The sequence below is a fragment of the Archocentrus centrarchus genome, unplaced genomic scaffold (genome assembly GCF_007364275.1).
Source record: "Archocentrus centrarchus isolate MPI-CPG fArcCen1 unplaced genomic scaffold, fArcCen1 scaffold_44_ctg1, whole genome shotgun sequence".
Taxonomy (NCBI): Eukaryota; Metazoa; Chordata; class Actinopteri; order Cichliformes; family Cichlidae; genus Archocentrus; species Archocentrus centrarchus.
In genome coordinates, this window is record NW_022060270.1 from 362,501 (window position 1) to 383,297 (window position 20,797).

Genomic DNA, 20,797 nt, shown 5'->3' on the forward strand with positions numbered 1-20,797 from the left:
GCAACTGCACCAAAAAATAAAACAATTAAATGTGGATTGTTAAACATTAGGTCTCTCTCTTCCAAGTCCCTATTAGTAAATGATTTAATAATTGATCAACGTATTGATTTATTCTGCCTTACAGAAACCTGGTTACAGCAGGATGAATATGTTAGTTTAAATGAATCAACACCCCCGAGTCACAGTAACTGTCAGAATGCTCGAAGCACAGGTCGAGGAGGAGGATTAGCTGCAATCTTCAATTCCAGCTTATTAATTAATCAAAGACCCAGACAAAGTTTTCATTCTTTTGAAAGCCTGACTCTTAGTCTTGTCCATCCTAATTGGGAAAATCAAAAACCTGTTTTATTTGTTATTATCTATCGTCCACCTGGTCCTTACTCAGAGTTTCTGTCTGATTTCTCAGACTTTTTATCTGATTTAGTGCTCAGTTCAGATAAAATAATTATAGTGGGTGATTTTAACATCCATGTAGATGCTGAGAATGACAGCCTCAACACTGCATTTAATCTATTGTTAGATTCAATTGGCTTCTCTCAAAATGTAAAGGAGCTCACCCACCACTTTAATCATACTCTGGATCTTGTCCTGACATATGGCATAGAAACTGAAGACTTAACAGTATTCCCTGAAAGCCCCCTCCTGTCTGATCATTTCTTAGTAACATTTACATTTACTTTAATGGATTACACAGCAGTGGGGAATAAGTTTTATTACAGTAGAAGTCTTTCTGAAAGTGCTGTAACTAAGTTTAAGGATCTAATTCCTTCATTGTTATGCTCTTCAGTGCCAACACAGTGCAGAGCAGCTACCTAAACTCTGCTCCCAGTGAGGTCGATTATCTCATCAATAGTTTTACATCCTCACTGCGTATAACTTTGGATACTGTGGCTCCTCTGAAAAGGAAAGCTTCAAATCAGAAGTGCCTGACTCCGTGGTATAATTCACAAACGCACAGCTTAAGGCAGATAACCCGAAAGCTGGAGAGGGAATGGCGTCTCACTAAATTAGAAGATGCTCATTTAGCCTGGAAAAAGACTTTGTTGCTCTATAAAAAAGCCCTCCGTAAAGCTAGGACATCTTACTATTCATCATTAATTGAAGAAAATAAGAACAACCCCAGGTTTGTTTTCAGCACTGTAGCCAGGCTGACAAAGAGTCAGAGATCTGGAGAGCCGAGTATTCCTTTCACTTTAACTAGTAGTGACTTCATGGATTTCTTTACAATAAAATTTTAGACAGAGAAAAAATTATTCATAACCATCTCAAAGATTATTCTTCATGTTCGGCTGCTTTCAGCACTGCTGGTATTTGTTTAGACTCTTTTGCTCCAGTTGATCTTTCAGAGTTAACTTCAATAGTTACTTCCTCCAAACCAGCAACATGTTTATTAGATCCCATTCCTACTAGACTGTTCAAAGAAGTCTTTCCAATTATTGATGCTTCAATCTTAAAAATGATCAATCAGTCTTTATTAGTTGGCTATGTACCACAGACCTTCAAGGTGGCTGTAATTAAACCTCTGCTTAAAAAGCCATCACTGACCCAGCTGTCTTAGCTAATTATAGGCCAATCTCCAACCTTCCTTTTCTCTCAAAGACTCTTGAAAGAGTAGTTGTAAAACAGCTAACTGATCATCTGCAGAGGAACGGTTTATTTGAAGAGTTTCAGTCAGGTTTCAGAATTCATCACAGTACAGAAACAGCATTAGTGAAGGTTACCAATGATCTTCTTAGAGCCTCTGACAGTGGACTCATCTCTGTTCTTGTCCTGTTGGACCTCAGTGCAGCTTTGATACTGTTGACCATAACATTTTATTACAGAGATTAGAGCATACTATAGGTATTAAAGGTACTGCACTGCAGTGGTTTGAATCATATTTATCTCATAGACTCCAATTTGTTCATGTAAATGGGGAGTCTTCTTCACACAGTAAGGTTAATTATGGAGTTCCGCAGGGTTCTGTGCTAGGACCAATTCTATTTACATTATACATGCTTCCCTTAGGCAGTATTATTAGAAAGCACTGCATCAATTTTCATTGTTATGCAGATGATACTCAGCTTTACCTATCAATGAAGCCAGATGACACACATCAATTAATTAAACTGCAGGAATGTCTTAAAGATATTAAGGCCTGGATGACCTCTAATTTCCTGCTTCTAAATTCAGATAAAACTGAAATTCTTGTTCTCGGCCCCACAAATCTTAGAAACATGGTGTCTAACCAGATACTTACTCTGGATGGCATTACTTTGGCCTCCAGTAACACTGTGAGAAATCTTGGAGTCATTTTTGACCAGGATATGTCCTTCAATGCACATATTAAACAAATATGTAGGACCGCTTTTTTGCATTTGCGCAATATTTCTAAAATTAGAAACATCCTTTCTCAGAGTGATGCTGAAAAGCTCATTCATGCATTTATTACTTCTAGGGTGGACTATTGTAATTCATTATTATCAGGCTGTCCTAAAAGCTCCCTGAAAAGCCTTCAGCTGATCCAAAATGCTGCAGCTAGAGTACTGACAGGGACTAGAAAGAGAGAGCAGATTTCTCCCATATTGGCTTCTCTTCATTGGCTCCCTGTTAAATCTAGAATAGAATTTAAAATCCTTCTCCTCACCTACAAGGTCTTGAATAATCAGGCACCATCTTATCTCAAAGACCTCATAGTCCCATATCACCCCAACAGAGCACTTCGCTCTCAGACTGCTGGCTTACTTGTGGTTCCTAGGATACTTAAGAGTAGAATGGGAGGCAGAGCCTTCAGCTTTCAGGCGCCTCTTCTGTGGAACCAGCTCCCAGCTTGGATTCAGGAGACAGACACCCTCTCTATTTTTAAGATTAGGCTTAAAACTTTCCTTTATGATCAAGCTTATAGTTAGGGCTGGATCAGGTGACCCTGAACCCTCCCTTAGTTATGCTGCTATAGGTCTAGGCTGCTGGGGGGTTCCCACAATAGACTGTTTCTTTTCATTCACCTTATTTACTTTGTTTATACTCCACTCTGCATTTAATCATTAATTGATATTAATCTCTGTCTCTCTTCCACAGCATGTCTTTTCTCTCCTCTCAGCCCAACTGGTCGCGGCTGATGACTGCCCCTCCCTGAGGGTCGTTTTGACTGTTGGGTTTTCTCTGTATTATTGTAGGGTCTTTACACGCAATACAAAGCGCCTTGAGGCGACTGTTTGTTGTGATTTGGCGCTATATAAATAAAACTGAATTGAATTGAATTGACTTTTGGAAACAGGTGTGAATTCTGAAATCCTCCAACATCACTGTGTTTAGTGCTTTCGTACCACATCTATCTGTTTGCTTCAGACACCAAGGGGGACACCCCCACCCCCTTCAGTGACTTTTAGCTACTTTTATGATGACCGCCAGTGAGTTTTCTTTCAGAAAAGTTGGCAACACTGGTAGTTAGATTTCTTGGGAGGAGCAGATCAGGTTACAGCGTAGGATTCAGAGGGTTTCCCATTACAACGTGGATTTCTCGATCGGGTTGGGGCACGACCACACAGAAATAACACACAGTGCTCTTTGCACAAGCCGACCATGTCGCTGGCACTTATGTAGATTACATTGTTAGGCCCTGCAAAGACACAACGCTGAAGCATAAATCAGGAATAAGAGTATACTTGCAGAGCTTAATGTGACAAAATAATTTTAATAATAATCATTTTTTGCTGATTATGCTGTTTTTGTGATTGGAGCCAAAATCTAAATTGAAATTCGATTCATTGGACAGTCCTAGTATAAAAAGAGCATCTTAGAAAGGGAGAGTTTCTCAGAAGTAAAAGATGGGCAAAGGTTAACCAAACAGTAAAGCATCTACAAAAATCAGTATTGGATACCTGTGATCTTCAGGCCTTTTGGTGTCATTAAAAAGAGGCACGATTCTGTCATGGAAATCACCGCATGAGCTCAGGAACACCTGCAGAAATCACTGTTTGTGAACATAGTTTGCAGTGCCATTCACAAATGTTGGTTAAAGCCCTACCATGCAAAGAAGACAACATAAACACGATCCAGAAATGCCACTTCCCTCTCTTAGCCAAAACTAATTTGAATCAAGAATCAAGAATGCCTTTATTAGTCCCACAAATGGGGAAATTACAGTTAACAGAACATCCATCCAAAACAAAAACATAACACAGACAGGGGGGGACAGATGTCTGAGGTCATGCAACCGTTTCACAACGGCGCTACCTTTAGCAGAGAGACAGAAAGAGATACATTGGGATAGTTAGGTTCAAAAAAATCATCTCATACTGTGTTCATAAAGAACACCTTACGAGGTTCCAAAAAACACCTCAGCAAAAAGCATATTGCACATATAAAGCCGGGATAGCAGTATGGTGGGTAGGTATATGTATATATATATGTATATATATATGTATATACATATGGACTAAATGGACATAATGGACTAAAGTAACCTGGAAAAAATTTTCTTTGGTTAGATTAATTGAAATTCTTTTTGAAAAACACGGACGCTGTGTCTAGACTAAAGAGGAAAGCAATACAACTTATGGCACCTAGTTCAAACATCTGCATCTTTGATGTTATGGAACTGCATTAGTGCCTATGGAATTGACAGCTTACACATCTGGAAAGGCACCATCAATTCAATTCAATTCAATTTTATTTATATAGCGCCAAATCACAACAAACAGTCGCCTCAAGGCTCTTTGTATTGTGGGTAAAGACCCTACAATAATACACAGAAAACCCAACAGTCAAAACGACCCCCTATGAGCAGCACTTGGTGACAGTGGAAAGGAAAAACTCCCTTTTAACAGGAAGAAACCTCCATCAGAACCAGGCTCAGGGAGGGGGGGTCATCTGCTGAGAGGGGAGAGAGACAGAGATTAATAATAACTAATGATTAAATACAGAGTGGAGTATAAACAGAGTAAAAGAGGTGAATGAAAAGAAACACTCAGTGCATCATGGGAACCCCCCCAGCAGCCTAGGCCTATAACAGCATAACTAAGGGAGGGCCCTAATTATAAGTCTCAGCCTCTCAGTGCTGAAAGGTGTATATACAGATTTCAGAGCAACATATTTTCCCATCCAGACATGTTTTTCAGGAAGAGCCTTGCATATTTCAGCAAGACAATGCAAAGCTGTATTCTGCATCTAGTACAGCAGCATGGTTTAGTAGTAGTAGGGTTCAGGTGGTGAACTGGCCTGCCTGCAACCCAGACCTTTCACCAACTGCAAACATCTGGAGTGTCATGAGGCCTGTTGGGCAGCTAGTATCCTCAGTATGTTCCCAGCTGTTTATGGATAGTTGTTAAAACAGTGGATGGTACACAGTGGTAAAAGGGGCCCCGTTCCAACTTCTTTGAGACATGTTGCTGCAAATAAATTCAAAATATTTTTGTGTTATGAAATGTCTTGAGAAATAACTGTTCTGTTTATACATTGGATGTTTTCTGTGCTCTGTGAATAAAATCTGGGTTTGTGAGATTTACAGATAATTTCATCCTAACTTTCTTGGAATTGGAATTGGAAATTTTGCCACTTTTGGCTCCAAAAAACAGGAAAATGCATAGGATAGTAAAACACTCTTTACCACTGTGACACTCAGGGTGCTGTGTCCACAGGAAGTGTTTGCACACATTGCAGCATCTCTTTACTGTACAAAACTGCAATGCAGAGCAGTGACAGTGCGTAAACGTCATCAATGGCATCAATGTGGTCTCACTGACTGATTAGAAAATGTTTTCCTCATAGCCAACAGTGGCAGAGAAACTCATCCTGGCAGCCAGTTACTTACAAACACTGCCTGTGGACACAGAGTCGCAGCTCCCACTGCTTGAGCTAGCATCCTCTAGATCCAGAGAGCTGAGTGCTTAGTTAAATGAAATGAATCATTCAGTGAGTGTGTGGGACCCCAGACTCTGGCGGCTGACAGTGAATTTACAGGGAACAGCTCTGCTGCTCGTGTCTTCTGCCTCAGACCTTGGCCTGCTTTGCTGCTGTTTGCCTTAACATTACTGTATGTGACTGCTTTCAGAAACTGATCCCTCTGTGTTGGTTATTTCTCTCCTCTGTCCACTCCTTACCCCATGTCTGCCCACCTCCACCTTACAACCAAACAACCCAACAGTCGTTTAAGAATCTGGTTGCCAAGAAGAAGCGTCTCATTGTCCTGTTCAGCCACTGGCTGTTGCATGCTTATGGCATAATCTCCATCTCCCGACTGGACAAGCTGGAACAAGACCTGCCGCTGTTGGCCCTCGTGCCAGGCCCCGCCCTGTTTTACATCGCCACAGCCAAATTTACTGAGCCCAGCCGCATCCTGTCTGAGGGCGGCAGCGGACACTGAGCTGGGTTTATCAACACTGAAGTGGATGACTCTTCAATTCTTTAGACTTCAGTTGCTCAAAATAATACTACTACTACTATTGTAAGTTACCACAGTGTCCAGTGATGTCTTGACATGCTCCTTTTAGTTTTACCAATAACCCACAGAGTGAGTGGGTAGTCAGTCAACATCTACAAACTGCGTTTGGTGTTTGAACTCAGTAAATAAGCTCTGGAGCTTGAAAAAAGGCGACTGGACTTCAAAAAATTTAGAGAAGTCCAGTCGCCTCAGAGACCACCAGGACCTGGATCACAGACAAGCCGAACATTGAAGTAAGTTCAGTTTCCCTCTGAGGTGTCCACAGGGCTGACATCATGATGTGTTCAGAGAAGTCTATAGTGTAAATACAGAAAGTGTTCCCACTATTGTTCATGTATATAACAAACTGATGGAAGGTTGTTTTTTTAGAGATGAGCGTTTGTTAGCTGTAACACCCGACCTGCTGCACTACACCATGATTAACAGGCTGCTGCTGCTCATGTGACTCAGACGTGTAGCTGGGAGTGATTTATGATCCAGCTTGATTTCACTATCAGCAATGTTACAAGTTTTCCAGGAAATCACTGTAATGGTGGTACTGAAAATATGAGTTGTTTGTGGTACATTTATCCTCTGGCCAAGCTTTAATATTTCAGTATTCACAGGTTTGCTGAGGTGAAACTGCTTTGTGTATATACTGTATGCTTGTAAATATGAGTGTATCCAGTATGTTTTTCTACATAAACTCAATTCAAACTAACATTTCAACACTGTCAGTGGAGAGAAATGGTCTGTATTCAGGGTCATTCACAGTCCTTGGGGTATTGTGCTGCCTGTATTCAGAAGTGGGGTGGGTGGGGTTAATGGAATAAATGTGTTACAAACTTTGTTGCTGTGTGTAGTTTTTTTTTTGGTGCTGTCGTCACTGGTCACACCTCCCACTTCTTGTAACCTGGCATGTGCAGCACAGCTGGGAAGCATCTCTAAGCTGCTGCACATGGAGGTAATGTGAGCAAAACCACTCGGACGCTTGGCCAATAAACTGTGATAGGACATTTGAACATCAGCTGACTTAATGTTAGCTTATAACTATTAGCAGGCTCCGCTGTCAGCTGTCTGTAAACTGGGGGGGTCACAGGTCCAGGCTGGCAGGTAAATATGCCAAAAACTGTGAGGGAACACTGCTGTTTGATTTTACTTAGAAAGCATCAGAACCACAGATGCCAAAGCCCCTGTGTACACTGTACAGTACAGCGTACAGTGGTGTTAGACTGGCGTCATTCCTGTCTTACAGACTTTCTGACTTACAGGAAGTTTATGGTGTTTACTGACAGATGGCCTTACACAAGTGTAACTAATTACTTTCTACAGGATATAATACATAATTTAAAAACAGAAAAGTGTTATATTTGGGGATAAAAAGCACTTTTAGAAGATGTTAATAAAACACTGTTTGGAAATGGCTGCCAATAAATGTGAAGCCTGGAATTTTTTTTAATGTGGTGCAACATTCGAGTCACTGCTGTGGTCTTTAATCCAAATCAAAGCAGCCTGGAAGAATTCAGTGAGAGCATCATACACTCAAACATAACTAGACTGCATATTTCCTTACAAGTGTCAGTGCAAAGCCCTTAGGAGCAGTAAGGTACACTAAACACCACAGCTTTGGTAAATCAGCAATTACTATGGATCACCATCTGTGGTTATGGTTTCCCTGAAAATCTGGACAGTGTAAACATTAAAAGTGGCTGGAGTTTAGTTAAAACGACACCTGCACATGTGAAGAATCATGATATACCACAAATATACTTAAACAACCTGAGACAACAACATTAAGGACAACTCAAACAAGAAGCCTTCTTTACACAGTCCAATATAAATAATCGGCCTCATCAGCAGTTTATCTTAAAATCCCCTCTACATTCATATCCTCTTTTTCTTAAATAGAAAAATACTTGCAGCTTTAGAAGAAACAGTAATGATGAACATGTTACTCAGATCAGCATTTGCTGTTTTAGGCATTCAGCTTTTTCTTCCTTTCAGTAAACTAACAGTTCTGTGATCAGTCTGCACAGCACACATTAATACACGTACAATATTAGGACACACTTGTTGTGTTTAACAAAATAGTAATAATATACTGGAGGAACTTAAAGAACCGCAGATCAATACAACCGTGTTCCACAGCCTTCATCTGTAACAAGGCTTTCTGTACAAAGCAAGTTCCTCATCAGGCAGCTCACCGCCTGCCACGCTGAAGGAGCACTTATTTTATATTTAGTTTATATTTATTATTTTATATTTAGTTTGTTTTTTAAAGACCAAACTGAATGTACCTGTCCTACTCTTGTGTACCTTACCGGCTACAAATGTATATAATATTTTGATATCTGTATATAGTGTTTTGATGTGTGTGTATATGTGTGTATATGTACATGTGTGTATTGACTATATATTTTCTGTATATAGTGCTTATGTATATGTGTATAGTGTTTTTCTATTTTATTTTATTCTATTCTATTTTTAGTTTTCTGTACTGAGCTGCTGTAATGCGCAAATTTCCCCGTCGTGGGATCATTAAAGTTTTTATATTTTTTATTTTTTTTTTTTTTTTATCTCTTCCACTTTCTATTAGCCATGTTTAAGTCAAGCAAACCCCCCCAAAAACCCAACAAAGAACCGTGAAAATGATTACCCACTTAGTTGATACCCTTCCTCCTACACTATACTACCAACAGTATCCACTCACCATCCAATCACTGAATCTAGGTGTTCCAGTCACTTCCACAGGTGTATAAACCAAGCATCTAGGCATGCAGACTGCTGCTACAAACATCAGTGAAAGAATGGGTCTCTCTCGGGAGCTCAGTGAACTCCAGCGTGGTACCGTGATAGGATGATACCTGTGCAACAAGTCCAGTCACTGCTAAATAAAATCACAGAGTGGGGTCAGAAGATGCTGAGGGTCAAAGTAAGTAAGTAAAACTTTATTTATATAGCACCTCTCAAGGCAGCTGCTGTGAAGTGCTTCACAACAATAAAACACAGTAGAAAGAAAAAAAACTTTAAGCAAATGCAATATTAAAAACGTCCTGTAAAAGACGCCACCGGATCTGCCGCTCTCAGGGAGACAATTCTACAGAAGGGGGGCCACAGAGGCAAATGCTCTGTCTCCTTTCATTTTCAGTCTCGATGGATGTAAGCCAGGAGACCCTGATCACATGATCTCAATGATCTGATGGGAGTATATGGAGGCAGGAGTTCACTGATGTAAGAAGGTACTTGTCCATGGAGTGCTCTGAAAGTAAGAACTGAAATCTTAAACTGGATTCTGAATTTCACGGGGAGCCAATGAAGCTTGATCAGTAACGGGGTAACGTGAATACTTAGAGGACTTCATAAGAAGCCTTGCCGCTGCATTTTGAAGAACCTGTAAACATTCTAAAGAGCTTTTGCTAAGACAGTTAAACAATGCATTACAATAGTCCAGACGGGAGGATATGAATGCATGAATGACAATCTCAAGTTTTGAGTGTGACACAATGAGACTCAATTTGGCAACGTTCCTTAGGTGGTAGAAACAAGAATGAACCAAAGATTTGATGTGAGTGTCCAAAGTGAAGGCAGAATCAAATGTGACCCCAAGGTTCCTAACGGAGGACTTAACAAACTTTGCGAGGGGACCTGGGGCTTCCATTATATTGGGCACAAATTATTAAACTGTAATAATTAAAATTATTAGTCTTCACTCGAAAAAATTGCGCAGAGGTCACCAACTTTCTGCAGAGTCAATCACTACAGACCTCCAACCTTCATGTGGTCTTCAGATCAGCTCAAGAACAGTGAGTAGAGAGCTTCATGAATGGTTTCCATGGCAGCTGCATCGAAGCCTTACATCGCCAAGCTCAATGCAAAGTGTTGATGCAGTGGTGTAAAGCACGCCGCCTCTGGACTCTGGAGCAGTGGAGACGTGTTCTCTGCAGGGATGAATCACACTTCTCCATCTGCCAATCTGAGGGAGGAGCCTGGGTTTGGTGGTTGCCAGGGGAACGCTTCAGGATGCCAAGACATTTGGGACAATTTGATGCTCCAACTCTGTGGGAACAGTTTGGGGATGACCCCTTCCTGTTCCAACATGACTGCACACCAGTGCACAAAGCAGCTCCATAAAGACATGGATGAGCCAGTTTGGTGTGGAAGAACTTGACTGGCCTGCACAGAGTCCTGACCTCAGCCTGATAGAACACCTTTGGCATGAATTGGAGCAGAGACTGTGAGCCAGGCCTTCTCTCCAACATCAGTGTCTGACCTCACAGATGTGCTTCTGGAAGAATGGTCAGAAATTCCCATAAACACTCCTAAACCTGTGGAAAGACTTCCCAGAACAGCTGAAGCTGTTACAGCTGTAAAGGGTGGGCCCACATCATATTAAACCCTCTGCATTAAAGATGGATGTTACTCAGGTTCATATATGTGTGTGTGAAGGCAGTGAATGCTGTTGGCAGTAAAGTGTAGGTACACTAACTACACATTATGGGTGAGGTAGATCATTCACCAAAGACTGCAGGCATTATTCAGTATTCTCTCTTCATGCTGGAAGTGGGAACTGAAACTTTTCCGTGTCTCCCTTTCTCAAACTCTCCTGTACTGTGCAAATAAATGCACATGCCAGGCAGCAACAACCACATCAGGCACAAAATAAGACATGCTTCCTTCAAATTCACCACAATCTGCAGTGAACAGTGTTTGTGTGACTGATATTTCTAAATTTTGTGTTTTGAAAGGGAAACTAACAGATATGTGTGCAAGAAGACCAGCTACAAAAATACCTCAGTCTCCAAACTGGCATGAGCCTCTTCAGTAAATACAGCAGCAGCTTTTCCTTTAATCTGTCAACTGTTTTTGCATCCAGAGGAAAGGAAGCGCACCAGACTGATGAAACTGTAGAATATGTTTATGATAATATATTATACATCATTGTCTCACAACATAAATGTTTGATAGCAAAAGGAATCACAAGAACATGGTAGTGCAAGTCTGCTTTACATTCAGAGCTACATCACTACTGCACCTACACACCACATTAACAGAAGAAAATCCCTTGAAAAACATACAAAGTTCTGCACAATTCTGTGCACAACTTTGCTTCCTGAGTGCCTCGTTGGGGGGGGGGGGGGGGGGGGGGGGGTTAGCTGAACAATCATTTGCAAAAACATACAGAGCATCCATAAATCACCAAGAGTACATTAGTCCAGCCCTCTCCATAGTTTCAGAAAACAGCAGGCTCTGCTTGAATGAGCATCATTTCTGGATGTAGATGATGATGATGCACAGAGTGCCCACCAGTCCTAAGGCCTGGATGCCCAGGAACCAGAGCAGCAGCCAGAAGAAGATGATCACTATGGGCTCCACTATTTTGTCCCCAAAGTACATCTGGGTGAAGCCCACTCCCCGCAGACACTTGTTGAGCATACCAAACAGAGTCCCCATTCGCTCACAGTCATCCAGCTGAGGCTCTCTGGCAGTGGGGTCATCCACATGGGGCCATCGTGTGAGGGGATCAGTTTGAGGTTGTGGGCGGGTCTGACTGACAACAACCTGTGGAGACAAAGTTGTGTGTCAGTTAGATTTTAGAATTCCAGCTTCAAATGGAGGTTCATGCACTGATAAGGGCTGTGTGATGAAAGGCTGAAGGAAAGGAAAGGAAAGGAAAGAAGGAAGGAAAGAAGGAAGGAAAGAAGGAAGGAAAGAATGATGCAGCAGGTTAGTCTATTTTGCTGAAACTTCATTGCAGCAACTCTAAATAATCCTCAGTAGTTTGTACGGCCCCCATGTGACTGTATGCATGCCTGACAATGCTGGACATGCTCCAAATGTCCTGGAGGCTCTGACCAGGGGATCACTGCACTCACTCACCACCTGAGTCCAGGCACCAGGAGGAAGGACCACGGCTGCACCTAAAGATTATTTTGGTAGTCAAATAATCCGTCAATTATTTTAATCGATTAGTCAACGATTATTTCAATCTCCCCTCAGCTGTTCAAGCCGGCCCACCTGTTAGCATCACCTTGTTCTCTTCTCACAATTAAAATAATGACCCATAAAAAATACGAGTTTGAAACTAATCAAATGTATTTTAACATTAATGTGACCATCACATTAAATATCAAATAAACAATGCTTATTAAAGTAAATTAATTTTTATTTTAAATGAAAATATAATGTACAGATAAATAAAAATGGCCTCTGTCCAAAAGTTCAAAGAAGGCTTCAAATTAAATCAAAGATTTTTTTGTGTAAAACAGCTGAAAAGTTTACAGATGATTCAGTTCATACAGAGGTTTATTATTCAGAATGAACGCTGATATTAATGTGAGACAACAAATAGGAGCCACTGTAGCTGCTCCTGCTGTCCTTCGTTAGCTAACATCACTGAAATGTTGGCGCTCAGCAAACATCATCATGAGAGCTTGTTTCTGACAGGTAAGCTAACAGAAACATTCCTGTAACATTAACAGGTATCAGCGACGCGCTGACGTACCACCCAGAGCTGACCTCACAGCTGCAGGGTGCAGAGCTGACCTCACAGCTGCAGGGTGCAGAGCTGACCTCACAGCTGCAGGGTGCAGAGCTGACCTCACAGCTGCAGGGTGCAGAGCTGACCTCACAGCTGCAGGGTGCGGTTTTAAACGCTCAGCATCGATGCTGCAGTGGAAGGAAAGCTTTGCTCTGCACTCAGCTTTACTTTGGTTTCACACCTTTGACAGCCTGTCTGCATTTGCTTTCATTTTCTCCACCATCTTTATGTTGTTCATGTTACGTTCTTCTTTGTTGGTATTGTTGTTATTGGCAGTAATGGAGACAATACTGCCACCATATCTTCCTGTAGTGTATTACAGTTAAAAAAAAAATCACATGATAAATGGAAGAAAATGGATCAACATTAAAATTCCATGTCGACTGATTTTTGTAGTTGACGTCATCGATTAATGCTGCTGAATTGTTGTAGCCCTACCCAGGACCTGCTGCAGCAGCACAGGGAATGGGCAAGGGTCCAAGGATTTCATCTGACACCTAACGGCAGTCAGAGTCCTGACTGCCAGGCTCAATGATGCAGGCAACAATCACCACGGCTTCTCCAGACCCTATCAGGTCTGTCTGCTAGTTCTGGTATTCTATGGTAAAATCTGGATGCACAGTGCTGGGCAGCGAGCACAGCGCCCACTAAAGGCCGTCCTCATGAAGACAGTTTCTGATAGTTGTCATTAACACCAAAGCAGCTGAGACGGATTCTCTGCTGACCGGGGTCAATATCCTAGACGTTTAACTGACTAGATGTTACACTCTGATTAAAAAGCAGTGAATAATTTACCTGACATAAAACAGATGTTTTTTTAAACTGATAACAATTCTGCTCATTAATCAAAACAGAGTAAAAACTAATCAGTCATTTATCAAACTGCACGTTCAAATTTAGACCTCTTCACTTACTCCCACCTCCGACTGACCTGTTGGACACACTGATATGCAGAACAGGCTCAGGTGCCAGCTGACCTGCTGCAGACAGACTGCAGTCTGCTTCACATGTGTGGCAGCTTCTTCTGAAGTCAGCAGGTACCTCCTGAGCAGGACAGCTGCAGACTAGAGGAGCACATCTGGTGGTGTCAGCCTTCCCTGACATATAGATCTAGGAAATGATGCTATATTATTATAGATTAATTATACATTAGGCAAAGTGACTATTTCAAATTATTGTCACTTTGTGAGTAAATCAAATACACGAGCTGGGTTTATTACATGTATGATGCAGTTTCCTCCATAATGAAGCCTCGGTGGCTCTCTCCCTGCTCAGCTACCAAAGGTGCTCCTGAGATGTTTGCCTGTCACACCTGCCCGCCGCTCAGGTGCAGCCTCTGCACTACAGTAAGTTTTACTCGGGTACGACGGGCGGAAATGAGAGCAGATTTTTATGAGACATGAAGTAACACAGGCCCGACTGCATGACTGTACCGACCAGCTTACGGGCGTTTCACCTACCAAAGGCCTCCTCTGAGGGAAAGCTGCACAAAGCAGTACATTAGCGTAAGGACAGCTGTCAAAACAGATGCTAACTTCATATGATGGGCCATGTGGCGGCTCCTCTGATACCCCGGCCGTATGTAACCTCCCTGTGAGCTCCGGTTAACTTCACCGTGAAGTCTGAATACACCGATCTGATTGATGAGGCTCAGACGCTTCTGTTCACACAGCAACTAAACTTTTAACAACAAAAATGCGTTAAACTGACTTCACAGTGGACCGACTCCCAAATGTTGCCCAACTCGGCTCTGCTCGCGACCATGTTAGCATGAAATCTTAAAACGGCGGCTACAGCTAGCTTAATCAAACGCCGCCTGTCCGTTTACCCGGTGCCTCTGGTGGTGCCCTCCACCCTGGACAGGCTGAGGAGCCGGCCGTCTTCGGCTCTCTGTCGGTAGCTCTTCCAAGTCCCGTCGGTGATAAACAGGCTGGTCACTTACAGGCGGCGTTACAGCGGACATGTTTCTGCTCCTGCGCTGACACCAACTTTTAACACTGAAAACATGCCGAGAGCCCGGCGCGCTCCCGACACCTCTCGGGAGCCAGCAGATTTTTTTAGACGTGCCGACCATCTGACTCTGCCAAAAAGCGCCACCGACAGGCTAGGAAAGGAATGACAGCACTCACCAACAGGCTACAGTGCAGTATTCACACCCTGTTCTCTCGATGTGTGGGAATAATGCCCGAGCCGGTTATGGAAATGGTCGGGAAAACGTGTTTTAACTCCATCCATTCGCTTCCGCTTATCCTGTTGCCGGGGGGGGGGTGCTCAGACTAATGTCCAAATGTTTCAGGCTGGGTGGAGTGATGTAGCTGTCACAGGACAAAGGATGGAGCACACCCCGTCTATTGCAGGGCTAACAAACCAGTTAAGTTCACCACTTTCTCTGAACTGTGGGAAAAGCCAGAGCAGCCCGAGAGGAGCACTGTGCCCACAGAGAGGTAACATCATTGTTTCAGGCTTATGCTGTCATGTGATGTATAGGACTCTTTAAGAAGTAGTCCACAGGCTGAGGTGGTGGGGTCCCAGAAGGCTTGGGCTGGCCCTGATGTTTGCATGTGGTATTCTGACTGAAGTGTGGATCACATGCTGCTTGTAAGCGGTGTAATCCCTGCTAATCTGGGATTCGTTTTCACTCTGCACCTTGGAAACAACCTCAGACAGATATGGAGATCCCAAAGGCCCGTGTGTTTGCAGAGGTCATTTGGTAAAGGATGGATCTGCTTGTCCTCGTTCACATTTTGCAGTCGCTGTTGTTGGCGGTGCGTTCCTGTCCATCCTTATGTGCCTGCACAGATGGGAACAGTGGAATAGCAGAGCTCAGGTTAAGTGAGGCTTTCATGTGTGTGTTTCTGTGTGCATGCATTCTGTTACTAAATGCTCTTTGCTCGCGTTGTTTCCCATATTGCAAAAGAAAACTATAATATTTTCTGACCTGTGCATATAATTTAACTGCAGCACTCTTGTGGCAACTGAATATCAGTAGTGAACAGCAGTGTTACTCTATAAGATTAAACATTCCTATTTTTGTTCTCCATTAGATTCCCATTAGATTTGTTGTGTAACAAATTGTGGTGGTTTGTCACACATCCATTTTATGTAGGAATGTGCTCTGCAGGAACAAAACGTGCAGTAAAGGGCTAAAGGTCAGGTTTCTAGCTTGCAGGAACTGCTTCAGCTGATATTGTAGTAAAGTGGTACAAACAAGCATTTCTGATCATTTTTCATTTTCTTGTCCAGAAAAATACTCAAGCTACAATATCTGTACATGAGGTAAAACCTCGAGCTTGTATGTGGATTTATTCTCCCCAGGCCATGCTCGCCTGTTTCTAAGCTCATAGGTTAATGGCTGTAGTTCCGTGCTTTGGCATAACGTTGATCTTCTCATGTCCATCGCAGCACAAAAGCAAATAAACACATTTCACATGTCCACATGCTGTTTTAGCAGTGTAGTTTGTGCAGACATCAGTGGAGCTCGGGTACCAGTGTATTTTGGGTAGTTGCCGCCATGCAAAAGCAAAACAAAGATAGAGACCCAAAGGTAATGAGGAGGAAGGCAAAGGAGTATTATTAGGAGGGGTTAATCCTCATGAATGCTCAGGTCCTCATCCGTTTACTCCAAACCCCTCTGTAGTGAGCACCTGGACATCAACATTCAGAATTATAAATAGCTTCAATTCAGCCGTGTGGGGCTCAGTGAGGCACTCTCAGCCACTGAGCCAGGACTCTGTGATACATGTTTGCATCGCTTGTGCTGCAAAAGACACTTACTTTCTTTTATTGATATTTAATACAGAACTACATACACACTTATAACTGATAAGCACTTTGGCTCAGTCAGAGTAGAAAAATGCTATATAAAGAACTAGTCCATATTTAATACTGCCCTGTAATAATATCCTTACATGCTCTGTCTTGTTTGTTGCACTAAACTGTGCAATGACTCTTAAGATCATTCAGACCTGAAGTACTTAATTAGTCATTTGTTATGGTACAATATTTCAGCAGCAGTTGCAGGAGCCTGTGGTCTCTTTGTTCTGCACTGATACCAGTCAGAGGTAGCCTCTAGAAGTAAACTGCAATCACAATCACACTGTCATATTTCATTAAAAAAAAAAAAAAATATATATATATATATATATATTTCATGAATTGGTTTGTCTAAAACAAAAACATACAGATGTTGTTTGTATGAGCAATGTTGCAGCAGCCCTGCAGACTTTAACCATGTAATAGTCAGATGTGTGTCTGAAGTGTAATGCTAGCACCCAGTCAGGATCACACTGTTGCATTTCAAGAGCTGTTTTTTAAACAAAAGAATAAAGACTTTCTTTGATTCTAGCTTTGCTGCCATGTAGTTATAGTCAGGATAACTGCCACACCTCAACACTGTAAAACCCAATAAGTTAATTCTACTCAAAATTTTGGTGAAACTGATTACATAAAATATTTTAAGTAACCAAGACTCAAAAATAAAAGTTAAATAAACACACAATATGTAGTAGCTCTGAATAAATATTTTTAAGTAACACTGCTAAATGTTTTCATGTGAAATGCACATTTGTGATTTGGTACTATCTACTTGTTATTTTGAGTTTCAAGTACAAATCTTAATCAAGCATAAAATGCTTAAATTTTCTAACTACTTTTATGAAATAATATTTAGTTTTCAAATGTTAACCATTTTAAGTTTATGGGACTCAGTTTTTAAAAATCAGATCTGTCTTTTAAATTGGATTTCTAAAGAAAAATGTGCAAAAAAAAAAAAAAAAAATTACACATTTAAAAACATGAGGCAATATAAATTTCAGTTACAAATTTATTAAGTAACTTTACAACATAGCTTGTCTAACAAAATGTCTTAACAACCAGACAACCAAAAACACAAAGTGCCACAGGGGGAAAGGGCTGAAATCCTCTTTCACAATTGACAATTCTTGATGGGCAACAGTAATAAATGACAAATTAAATTCCCTTGCATTAATTTTCTTTAAAAAAAAAATCCCTCTGGCAAAGCCAAAGAAATGTTATTAGAAAAAAAATTCTAAAACATCCACTTTACGCACAAGCTTACAATATAAGCAATAAAGAATGTCCTCAGTATTACAACAGTATTTTGAGTGGATAAACAAATGATTTAAAAAGAAAAATCTTAGATCAAATCCTGCAACATCAGATGGGAAATTTGAATTAAATTACAGTAAAGCTAATACACTGAAATATTACTGGGAACCTTTTTAATATGCTAATCCAGTGGTTCTACAAAAACAGCAAAGGATTACTGTTAAACATGTAGAACATAACCATGCTGTCACCAACAGGAATAAAACTTTACATAGAAAAATACTTTAGAAACTTTAGAAATACATAAAACTCTTTTATAAAACTTCAGTGCCTTATGTCAGTTACGTAATGAAGTACAACGTGGAGTGTGTAAACAATATTTTCTCTATTCATTTTTTTTTAACTTATCCAGACTGAAAAATGATAAATTGAAGTACTTGCTTTAACAGGCACTTCAGGGTTGTGTTGGGACCCTGGACATTATTCTGCTGCCAACAGGTGATTTTTTAGACTTAGCACTTTGGGCTTCAACTTCCCATCCTCCAGACCCATCAAGACTTTCTGAATAAAGCCAAATGTGTTGGCCAAACATTTTGGGTAGTTTAGATGCAGGGCGTATGTTAGTGCAAATAATACTACAAATGCATCAGCCAGGGTGGGGAAATAAGATAAGATAAGATAAAACTTTAATGATCCCACAAAGGGGAAATTTGTGCATTACAGCAGCTCAATACAGAGAAAAAATGAAAAGGATGAGTAAGAACAAATAACTAAACTAAAAACTAAAATTCAATAGAATAAAATAAAATAGCAAAAAACTATACACATATACATAAGCACTATATACATAAATATATATATAAGTGTCAATACCCACATTTACATATACACACATATACACACATATACACACACGTCAAAACACTATATAAAGATATCAAAATATTATATACATTTGTAGCCGGTAAGGTACACAGCATACACGGTATGCATTATATGGGTGAGTGTAATAAATAAAATGTATCTGACTGTATGGATAAAGTGATGGCAGTGTAGGTAAAGTGTCCAAGTGACTCAAGACATTATGATATGTTATACAGTCTAACTACTGTTGGGATGAATGACCTGCGAAAGCGCTCCTTCCTGCAGCGAGGATGTTTCAGTCTCTGACTGAAGGAGCTGCTCAGTTCCCCCACGGTCTCATGAAGAGGGTGATGGGGGTTGTCCATGATGGATGTCAGCTTTGCTAACATCCTCCTCTCACCCATCACCATCACAGACTCCAGAGGACATCCCAACACAGAGCTAGACCTCCGCACCAGTTTGTCGATCCTGCTCCTGTCCCTTTCGGTGCATCCACCCCCCCAGCAGGCCACTGCGTAGAAAATGGCAGATGCTACCACTGAGTCATAAAAAGTCTTTAACAGAGTCCTGCAGACACCAAAGGACCTCAGTCTCCTCAGCAGGTGTAGTCGACTCTGGCCCTTCTTATACAGGACATCTGTGTTTGTAGTCCAGTCCAGCTTGTTATTGAGATGAACACCCAGGTACTTGTAGGAGACCACATAATCAATGATTATGTTACCCTCAATCAAAACTGCGATCTTCTCGGGGGAGAAGAATGTTGCATCAATGGAATTGGCTCTGATTAAGAGGAGTCCAAGTGGCACTTCCCTAATATCTGGTTCGTCGGAGTGCATCATCTACAAAAGAAAAGGAAAAAAAAACAAAAAAAACCCTACACGTTAGATCATTTCTATTCCTCTTAGCCTCATCTATACAAATTACATTTCTGGATTATACTTAGCTCAGAAATAAAGCAAACAAACAAGCCAAAACACACCAAAGATTCAGCAAAATCATACATTTTCATAGTAATAACTAAAATCCATGGAAGGTCTAATTTTAAGCAAGGTAAACTGTACAGTGATCTATGGTTGGGCTAGGAAATTATAGAAAATAACTGGTGTTTCCATGATGTTATATGGACAATGGTGTAGACCGATCCAAAGGCTGGCAATACTTCTTCTCACACTTTCAAAGTGTTATGTTTTGGAAAATATGAACAAGGTTAATACAAGGATATTGTTGACAACTTTGTCCAAAACTTACATCCCAAGTTTTGATGAAGGTGGAGGTGTCTTCGTGCAAATAGGGAGGAAGGGCGTGAAGCACAACAGCGCGCCGAACATGGATATCAGCTTGTTCCTGCATCATGAGAACATTTTTTTTAATTCATCAGTTTACCTAGTCAAGAATGGTATATAAAATAATAAAATAGGTAAAACTTAATAAACCTCAAAACAACGAAAAAGAAAAAACACTAACCTGGAGATCATAGGTTCTGAACAGCTGAGACAGAACATCAGACACTTTCCCTGTGCGAGCAGCTTTCTTTCTGAATAAGCTCTGGAGGCGGGGGATATGTTGGTCCAACACAGCATAGAAGTGGTTCTTCAGGTTGAGGTTTGTAATCCTGTGAAACTCTGCACAGATCTGAACACAAAGGATAAATTTACAAGTTTCAATTAGTCTACAAATCTTTGCAAAATACAAACAAATCCTTACACTACCAAAGTATAATTTGTATTAATTCATACAGACCACTTAACAGAAACGAATACAATATAAATCTCGTTATAAATATTATTTAAGGAAACATTCTTACCTGGGACTCCATTTTCAGAGCAGGCCAGCGATCCAGGATCTCTGCTACTGGTATTTCATCCCTGATTATCTCTTTGCGTCGCAGGGCAAAGGTGGTGTGCATTAGCTTTGTCAGCAGGCTGTGA

General features: G+C 41.0%; 3 protein-coding genes across 4 annotated transcripts in view; 2 read left to right on the forward strand and 1 right to left on the reverse strand.

The window, feature by feature from the left end:
- Positions 1–7,386, forward strand: part of jkamp (jnk1/mapk8 associated membrane protein) — a 23,404-nt gene extending 16,018 nt beyond the window's left edge. The window contains exon 7 of the mRNA XM_030725014.1: positions 6,125–7,386. Coding sequence (XP_030580874.1) covers positions 6,125–6,343 — 219 coding nt within the window. The 3' untranslated portion in view covers positions 6,344–7,386. The remainder of the gene's footprint in view (positions 1–6,124) is intronic.
- Positions 7,387–11,524: 4,138 nt separating this feature from the next.
- Positions 11,525–14,973, reverse strand: fam241a (family with sequence similarity 241 member A). 2 transcript variants are annotated; one of them, XM_030724992.1, is made up of 3 exons: positions 14,767–14,973; positions 13,870–14,048; positions 11,627–11,959 (listed from the first exon to the last, which is right to left on the reverse strand). In XM_030724992.1, the coding sequence occupies exons 1-3, from the start codon at positions 14,899–14,901 to the stop codon at positions 11,773–11,775; spliced, it is 501 nt and encodes a 166-aa protein (XP_030580852.1). In that variant the 5' UTR covers positions 14,902–14,973; the 3' UTR covers positions 11,627–11,772. The 2 variants fall into 2 exon arrangements, with proteins under 2 accessions (XP_030580853.1, XP_030580852.1); XM_030724993.1 differs by lacking the exon at positions 13,870–14,048 and having other exon boundaries at positions 11,525–11,959.
- Positions 14,974–15,263: 290 nt separating this feature from the next.
- The window catches only part of lrit3b (leucine-rich repeat, immunoglobulin-like and transmembrane domains 3b), a 62,140-nt gene continuing 56,606 nt past the window's right edge, over positions 15,264–20,797 (forward strand). The window contains exon 1 of the mRNA XM_030725000.1: positions 15,264–15,382. The gene's annotated coding sequence lies outside the window, so the exon portion shown is untranslated. The remainder of the gene's footprint in view (positions 15,383–20,797) is intronic.

Coding starts and splice junctions, on each gene's coding strand:
- fam241a (XM_030724992.1), bottom strand. CDS start 14,901: ATGTCCGCTGTAACGCCGCCTGTAAGTGACCAGCCTGTTTATCACCGA. Junction 14,049..14,766: donor GGCACCACCAGAGGCACCGG/GTAAACGGACAG, acceptor ATCATTTCCTAG/ATCTATATGTCAGGGAAGGC. Junction 11,960..13,869: donor CATATCAGTGTGTCCAACAG/GTCAGTCGGAGG, acceptor TTGTCTCCACAG/GTTGTTGTCAGTCAGACCCG.